Source organism: Rhinolophus hipposideros (genome assembly GCF_964194185.1).
Source record: "Rhinolophus hipposideros genome assembly, chromosome: 8".
Lineage (NCBI taxonomy): Eukaryota > Metazoa > Chordata > Mammalia > Chiroptera > Rhinolophidae > Rhinolophus > Rhinolophus hipposideros.
In genome coordinates this window covers 94,376,906-94,385,803 of record NC_138054.1, presented here as the reverse complement: position 1 = coordinate 94,385,803, position 8,898 = coordinate 94,376,906, and the positions used below count along the sequence as shown (strand labels likewise).

At 49.0% G+C, this 8,898-nt stretch overlaps 1 protein-coding gene across 1 annotated transcript in view; it reads right to left on the bottom strand.

The window, feature by feature from the left end:
- The window catches only part of MMEL1 (membrane metalloendopeptidase like 1), a 28,709-nt gene extending 21,028 nt beyond the window's left edge, over nucleotides 1–7,681 (bottom strand). The window contains exon 1 of the mRNA XM_081056021.1: nucleotides 7,348–7,681. Coding sequence (XP_080912147.1) covers nucleotides 7,348–7,495 — 148 coding nt within the window. The 5' untranslated portion in view covers nucleotides 7,496–7,681. The remainder of the gene's footprint in view (nucleotides 1–7,347) is intronic.
- Nucleotides 7,682–8,898: the final 1,217 nt, after the last annotated feature.

Below are 8,898 nucleotides of genomic sequence, written 5' to 3'. Positions count from 1 at the left end.
GCTCTGTGTTCTTGCATATTTGTATAGAATATGCAAATTATTTTCTAGTAGACTCTACCTTAAAAAATAATTTTGCCATTTCCTCTGAAAGTTTTGTTCTCTTCTAAAGGCTGGCCTTGATTTAAACACTTTACGTTTCCTGTCTCTGTCTCTCTCCTCTTCCTGTTTCTCTCTCTCAAAGAACAAGAAAGAGGGCCATGAAGAAGTGTGTTGGGTGGAAAGTAACCATCATCCCCAGGAAACGTGTAACCACAGGCAGGCTGTCATGCAGGTGTGAGGTGTGGGTGTACAGACAGTGTGGTCCAGGAAACCTGAAGCTGAGAAGTTCATTTCAAGTATTCCAGGCTGGTAACATCTCAGGTCCCCGAGGGGAACAAACACACATATTCTCCAGAGGAAAACTTCTCAGCCTTGGTGACACAGGATTCCCACAGGTAAAGCCAATTAGAACATGAATTCATACCTATGAAAAGACAAGCTTTCCTGAGTGAGAAACAACAAACAGACTAGAACCCCAAAGGTTTCATAGTTTGGGATTATCTGATCCAGATATACGGAAGATGGCATCGGGGTCCCAAATCTCGACTCCTCTCTGCATCCAGGCCTTTGCCACGTGACTTCACAGTTATTCCCAAAGGGGCACAGGGCATATACCCCTCTCTTTGCTGTTTGTTTTCCCCTGAGGTTTGCTTGGCCAGTAGGATGAGGTGAGAAGGATGTATTCCCGTTCTCCACCTAGGTCCTAAGAGGCCTGTATGCTTTAACTTGTCCTCTCGAGCTTCTGCCAGGAGACGGATATGCCCAAGCCTGCTTGCTGGTCCTCGTAGGATGACAAAATGCACATGGAACAGAGCTGCCCCAGCTGAGGCTGACCTAGATCAGCTGACCCCAGACAACCTGGGATGTGTCTCATGGCAAACAATTGTTGTTTTAAGCCCCTGAGAGTTGGGGTGGTTTGTTAAGCAACAATAGCTAGCTGATGCAGGAAATAATCCAAGTATGTTTGAAATACTGAAAGAAATAAAAGAACTGAAAACAAGGGCAAGAAACGCTTTTAAAAGAATCAATTTGAAAATCAACTGAAAATTCTAGAAACAAACAAAAATATAGTTGCTGAGATTAAATTTTTAAAAAATCCACAATGGACAGGTTAAGTAGCAGGTATAACAGCTGAAGAGAGATTCAGTGAATTGAAATGTAGTTCTAAAGAATTTACCCAGAATGCAGGACAAAGTCAAAGAGATGGGAACTTTTCCCAAAGAGACATGGAGAAGAGAGAAAATTCGATCATATATATAAGGAAGAGTTTTTAAGGGAAGCACAGAAATAATGTGGAAGACACAATACTCAAAAAAGATAGCGGCTACAGTTTTCCAAAATGAATCAATGTTATAAATGACTAGATGCAGGAATCACAACAGACCCAAAGTGGAACAAATAAAAGGAACGTCATAGCTAGACACCTCCTGGAACACCAAAGACAAAGAGAGAACAGATCAGAGGGAAGGACATTACACCTGAAGAAAGAACTACAGTTATATTGCACCAGATTTCTGAACAGCAGCAATGAAAGTGAGAAGACAGTGACACAAAATCTTGAAGCTACTGAGAGAAAACAACTAAGCCCAGAATTGTTTAGCCAGTTAAAGTGTCACTGAAGGTTGAGTACTAAATAATTTTTAAATAAACAAAAACTAAGAGTTTACTGCTGAGAGCTTGGTATGGTACAGATTCAGAGGTCTTACCCTGTATGGCCTGTTATGGTCTGAATGCTTGTGTCCTCCCCCTAATTCCTATATTGGAGCCCCAAACCCCAAATGTGACTGTATTTGGAGAGAGCGCCTGGGATAAAGGTTAAATGAGATCACAAGAGTGGGGCCCTCATCTGATAGGGTTGGTGCACTTAGAAGAAAGAAGAAGAGACACCAGACCTCTCTCTCCACCATATGAGGACACAGCGAGAAGGCGGCTGTCTGCAAGCCCAGAAGAGAGGCCTCACCAGGAACTGGATTAGCCAGTATCTTGATCCTGGAGGTCTTCCTTCCAGAACAGTGAGAAAATAAACTTCTCTTGCTTAAGTCACCCAGCCTATGGGGTTTTCTTATGTCAGCCTGAGCAGACTGAGACAAGGCCCAAGGTCTGGATTTTTAACAACTGCCTTGGTTATTTTGATTATCAAGCAAGTTTGGCAAACACTGCCCTAAAGCAGTGCTTCCCAAACTTCAGTGCCGGTGAATTACCTGGGGATCAAATGTAGATTCTCATCCAGTAGCCTGGGCTGGGCCCTGAGTTTCTGAATCTGTAACAAGTTCCCAGGTGACGCCAGCACCTCTGCTCCATGGACCACACTTTGACTACGTGTACTTCAGAAAGAAGAAAAATTATTTCATAAGGACTGCCTGAGATGTAAGAAGGATGATGAGCAAAAGAATGGACTAGGATTGGGAAAATCTAAATTAGCGTCGACTGTATTGAATAACATTGCCTATGTGTAGTAGATAAAAAAATTAAAAACCAAATACATACCCACAATAATGTGATTGGGATGGAGGGTGAGAAGAGAAACTGTCCTAAATGCTTGCGTTGTTTGGAAGAAATATGGAGATACTGATTAGCTGAATACTTTATCAAGTTAAATATGCATATAGAAATTTAAGGTACAGTAGTGCTGCTTTCTGCTTAGGACATCAAAAGCCATAGCAGACTTCCATTCCCAACCTAACAAGAAAATTCCAGATAATCTACAGAAATCACAACTCTCCTGGAGCCCTTCTAGGACCTGAGGTCAGAAGGTAACCAGGAAAACAATCTCAGGGAGAGAAGCCCCTCCCAGGAGAGATAGGACACATGAACTATGTCACCTTTGAGAGGACGCAGAAATAAGACATGGGCACCATACAAGTGAGTAAGAAGAAATCAGATAAATTTGTAACAAATTCTTAAAAATCAAGTGTAAGTTAGCGTGCCAGTTTGGACAACTGGGGCTCCCAAGGTAAGAGGATTTCTGATTCACAAGTTCTTTCCATGGGTCTTTACCAGGTGCCAATGAGAAAGACTGTAGATAGGTCTCAGGTGATCACAGAGAGGACCTTGGTGGCTCAGGCACTCAGGAGGTCATGTGCTTCTATTCAGGCACAGGCACGAGGCTCCTCCTGCTTGCCTGGACCTCCTCATGTAGGAAGCAAGAGCTTGAGGCTACTGGCTAAGGGTAGTGAACAATGTCACCCCTGCGGACCAGAAGGAATCCACTGCTCCATAGGAGGGTCAGCAGTACAGAGCTCCTGCCCATGGGAGAGGGACAGGAGACTCCTGTGGTTCCCAGATCGTAGGCTGACAGAAAGCTGAGGTCTGCTGCCACTAGGAGAGGGGCAGGAAAATCGGGGAGAAGGCAACGTTTGATGAACATGGGCATCAGGGATGCTGAGACAGCTCCACTCCAGGACCCAGGCACAACAGGCATGCCAAAGTCTGAGACTGGCCAGGGTACCAGCGAGTCCCCCCATCCCAGCATGAGCCCAGGCCTGAGGGTAACAAGAGTGAAATCAGCCCCCCAAATCAGCTAACTCCTGACAAGATCAAGTCAATCCTGCACACAAACTGACTAATAGAAGAACAGGTGTGACTATTTCTGGGTGTAAATACTGTTTACCTCAGTCTCCTCTTTTCCTCTCATCCTGTCCAACATTCAGGAAAAATGTATGAGAGACACACACATGCAAAAGCAAGAAAAAGCAATCAATAGAAGTAGACTGACAGGCACCCCAGATATTGGCTCTATCAGAGAAGGACTTTAGCTGATTAATATGTTAAAGGTCCCACTGGGAAGGTGGGTAACATTCATGCACAGATAAGAAATTTCAGCAAAGAGATGAAAACTATAAAAGGGAGTCATACAGAAATACCAGAAATTAAAAGCACATTGTTAGAAGTGAAGAATTCCTTTGGCTGGCTGACCAGCATACTGGATACAGCTGAGGGAAGAGACAGTGAACTTGAAGACTAATTAGAGTCAAACTCTAAACTGTATCACAAAGAATAAAAGAGTGAACAAAAACTGAACAGAGCACCCAAACACTGTGGGATAACATAAGCCATCCTACAGACATGTATGTGGAGTCCTAGGAAGAGAGAAATGACATACCTGTATCAAGAGGGTGGGGTTCTGGGCTGCTGAAGGAGCTAAATCTGCCTTCTATGTGGGACGTCAATAACAATATTGATAATGGGTCATGACAACATCTGATATTTTGTCATTAAATCTGATCATGAATAGCACAATAGACTTTTTTCCTAAGTGTTATTGATGTATTAAATCATTCAACACCAAGCTGAGCCTCTAATATTGTACTATATTATGTTCCATTATACAGATGAGGAAACTGAGGCACAGAGGTGCAAAGGAAACCGTCCAAGATCACACAGATGGGATGTGGGAGAGCTGGCCTGCCCAGCCAGGCTGTCAGACTGAGGAGCCTGGGTGAGAACCACAACCTTATAATGTGTGCCCATGACCTGACACTGATACTAAAGAGAGAAGGCCCAAGAGCAGGCTTAGAACGCGAGAAGACACTCCAGTCCAGGGACTGGCAATATTTTTCTCTAAAGGGCCAGATAGTTAAGTATTTTAGGCTGTGGTTCACAGACTGTCTCACCTGTTCACTTAGTTCTTGTAGCATGAAGACATCCATGGACAATACATAAATGAACGGTACAGCTGTGTGCCAATAAAACTTTATTTACAAAAACAGGCAGTGGGCTGGATTTGCGGACCTCTGCACTAGACAATAAACATGGCAGGAGTGCAGGCATGGGATTGTATTTCCCACTGTAATTTTTATAAAAACATTTGATTTTCTGAAAAGGATTGCTCTATAACTTTTATTTTATTTTACTTTTTAAATATTAAAACAAAAAAAAAAAACCCACGAAGATAACCATGAAAAGGACAGAAATGTCAAAATTCCAAGCTAGTTGAGAGAAAATGGGCGTGAAAAATAATAGATCAATCCAAAAAAAAAAAAGGCAAGAAAAGAGGAAAAAGAAGCACAAAAGAACACAATAGAGAAAACATACATTTCAGTCACCACAGAGAATGAAAACTAAATCTTCCAGATAAAAGGCAGATAAAGACCAGCTATATCCCTATTGCAAGAGACACAGAGAAAGCTAATGACACAAAATTCAACAAAAAGGAATGGAAAAATAGACAACACAAATGCTAACGAATACTTATGTATTAGGTTCATATCAGACAAACGAGAATTGAAAACCAAACAGAATTTACAGCAAAAAGCATTGCTAAGATAGAAGGGGTCAGAACATAATTACATGTAGTGGTAGACATACTAGTTCTAAATTTCAATTCACATAATAATGTAGCCTTAGAATAGGTAAATTGATACCTGACATAACTATAACTACAAGGAAAAATGGTAGTTCTCTAGTGCAAGGTTTTAACGCACACATCCTTCAATACTAGAAAGATCAAGAAAGTGAGTAAAGCAAGTGATAGAAGATTTGATTAATCTAATGGATCTCTCTCTTTCTCTCTCTGTCCATCTCCATCTCCATCTCCATCTCCATCTCCATCTCCATCTCCATCTCCATCTCCATCTCCATCTCCATCTCCATCTCTGTATCTTCACTTTCATCTAACAGTTAGTGATTGGCTGTACTCCACAAGCACACTTGGATTATTTATAAAACTGACCATGTGTTAGCCCTTAATTAAGCAAGCCTCAGCAAATATCAAAGGATCAATCACATCACATAAAACATGGTTTCTGATAATGCAATTAAGTTAGAAACCAATTTAGAAAAAGGTAACTAAAAACATCACCATGCATCTGGAAATTACAATAACAAAGATTTCCAAATCGCTCATGAATCAAAAATTCATAGTGGAAATGAGAAAATTCTTAGAAATAAATCGTAACACTGCATGCACACCCGTCCATGAGCTCAACCAGGACCTGAGGCTGAGAACAGCTGTGGGGTCATTTTTGGGAGTCTGGGCACAGGAGTCCTGACTGTATTTAGGGGATGGTGAGGTGGGGGAGGCGATGGGCAGGGAGGGTCCCTCCTGTTGGGGTGGGCTCTGTGCTCTGCACAACCCAGGAGAAGATGGGGCCCCCTTGTACCCCATAGCTGGGTTGGGTGGAGTCAGCCCTGTCCCCAGGAAGCCTCTAAGCTGGGAGTTTTCAGCCCAGGGAGCCCTGAATAGAGGTTTCCTGGGGCCTGGGCTTCCCTGGCGCTCTCTGTGCAGCAAGTGATCCTTTCCTTGCCACATGTCCTTGGAGCTGGCAGTGCCCATCTGCAGTGGCAGGAGCCCAAGAGAGCCCAAGAGGGGCCAGAGAGCACAGCAGCTGGCACCCGGCCAGGCCAAGAACAGCAGGGGGTGGTGCCCACCACATCCACAGGCTGCACCACTTCAGGTTCATAGAAACAGCCTTGCCCAGAGCCCCACGGAGCCCCACCGCGGGCAGACGGCTTTGGCCAGTGAGGGAACATTCCAGTAACAAAGGCTGTGCTGCCCCATCCTTGAGAGTGCAGCGGAAGGGAGTGCTTCTGTTGATTCTCCTGAGTCTTGACCCTCCACCCGCGGGAAGAGCAACGCAGCACCTGCCCGCAGCTGGAAACCTGATGGAGACGCCCCCCCTCCCCAGAGGGCAGCCTGGCGCAGCTGGGATTTGACCGGGCTGCCTGGTGCCCAGCTGTATGTACGTGAGTCCCCGGACCTGAGAGGGGGACAGTCCCGGATCCTCCACGTGGCCGGAGCCGCGGACTGGGATTGGGGGTGCTCCCGCAGGGCAGCCCTAGCCTCGCCGCCACCTCTCCGGGACCCCAGCCCGGCTCCCTCCCACCCTCTTGCAATAAGAGAGCCTGTCTAGGAAGCCACGAGGCCGGGGAAGAGGATCCCCGCAGGTCCTTTCCACGGGGTGGCCGTGGAGGGCAGCGGGGCCCTGGCAGCGGAGTGCGGGCTCCCCTGCTGGGCCGGCTGGGAACTGCAGCGCGCCGCGCGAGGGGCGGGGGACTGGCACGCGGCATCTGGGCAGCCCGCGCGGGCGGGGGCTTCAGAGGCTGCAGAAGCCGCCAGGCCCCAGGCCGTGCTTGGGCAGAGCCTTCTGGGAGGGGCCCCGGGACCCCCGCAGGTCAGTGACCCTCCTCGCGAGTCCGTGGCACAGCCCTGCGGTCTCCGGTGCCCAGTGAGATCTCGCCTGCCCCACCTGACAAGCGTGGCTCCTCCCGGGTGGGCGGGCACCAAGACCCTTCGGGGGCGCTGGGGGCCAGCCACTGTGAGCAGTGTGCTGGGGCGGCGGGCCTGAGGGAGGGGCCACCTTCGCTCACCTCTGCTGTGGGCGTAGAGGACGCCCAGGGTCACCAGGGCGCCTGTCATCAGGAGCAGCAGGAGCAGCAGCACCCCCTCCAGGAAGCCTGGGCGCTTCTGCCCCGAGGGGCCGGCAGTCTCCACCATTGGGCTTTCCGGCTCCCTCATCACCAGGTCTCTAAAAGGGGGACGGTGCACAGCTGAGCAACCCCAAGGCCAAGGGCAGGGACAGCGTCCACGGAGGGCAGGGGAGAGGCAGTGCGGAGCTTCTGAGTTCCTGTCCGAGGCTGGAAGGGCCCGAAGCTGGTTGGCAGCAGTGTCGGGTCCTTTTGGGGTGCTCAGCCCCTCTCTCCATTGCCACGTACACAGCTGGCCCTGACGCCTGTCTCAGGGCTTTCCACCCCTTCTTGGGTTGGAGGCTCCGAGTGCCCGGAAGTCCCTGGAGTGCGGGAGCCCAGCCTGCTGGCCCTGGTGGCAGTCTCTTCTAGAGGCCTGCCTCTCCAAGCCCACTCTCTGGCCGGGGGTGGTCTGGGGACCCCTCTGCTCACAGTTTGGGGGCCAGGTGCCAGACCCAGGAGGCCCAGCTCTCTGTGTTTGTCGAGGGGCCACTGCAGTGGAGCCTGCCTGGGGCACACTCACATGCATGCACTCAAGCACATGCATGTGAGTGTGCACGTGTGCTCCCATGTGTGCACGTGGTACATGTGCACACATTTGCATGTGAGTCACGCACATGTGTAGGAGAGTGTGTGTGAGCCTGTGTGCACGTGCTCCTTTGTGTGTGTCACGTGTGTGCACACCTTTGCTGGCACAAAGGAGCACGTGTGGACAGAGCCCTGCCCCTGAATGCTGCCCGGGCACCTGCCAGCTGCTGTCCTCACCACAGGACCTGCTCACACTCCTGATGTCTGTGCCCCAGTGCCCAGCCCTGCACGAGGGGGGCTGGCACTCTGGGAGAAGCCTGAAGAGCCAGACCCAGTCTTACACTTGGTGGGTAACGTCGGGCTGTCGAGACCACCCAGGGCTGCGTTAGATGTTCTCACCGGCCAGCACCCGAGGTTCTGCCTGTGTTCAGTTCCCACTCACAGGGGGTCTTAGGCGGGTCTCTTAACATTCTGGGCATCACCTGCCACATGCCCCACCTTAGAGAAGGCAGGCCTGCTCTGACTTCAGGACCCCCTGGCCTCCCCATCACCTCTCATGGTGCCCCCTGCTGTCCTCCCTTCCCCAGATCCCTGCCAGCTGCCCAGCACTCCCTGAAAGTCTCTGCTCAAGGTCACTCCCAGTGAGGAGAGGTCTTCCCTGGGCTCCCAGTCCTTCAACACAGCCAGCCCCGCCCCCCTGCACTCCAGACCTGACTTCAGTTTCACCACCAGATACACGCCCCTTATTTCTGTTTCCGTTTCTATCTCCCCATCAGGGACATCACCAGCAGAGGCTCCACCTGCCTGGGTCCCAGCACCTAGATTGGTGTCCACCACCCCAAGGCATCAACCAACATTTGTTGAATGAATGAATGAATGAATGAATGGTGAATCAATGAATGGATCGATTAGGTTGGACAGGTCCAG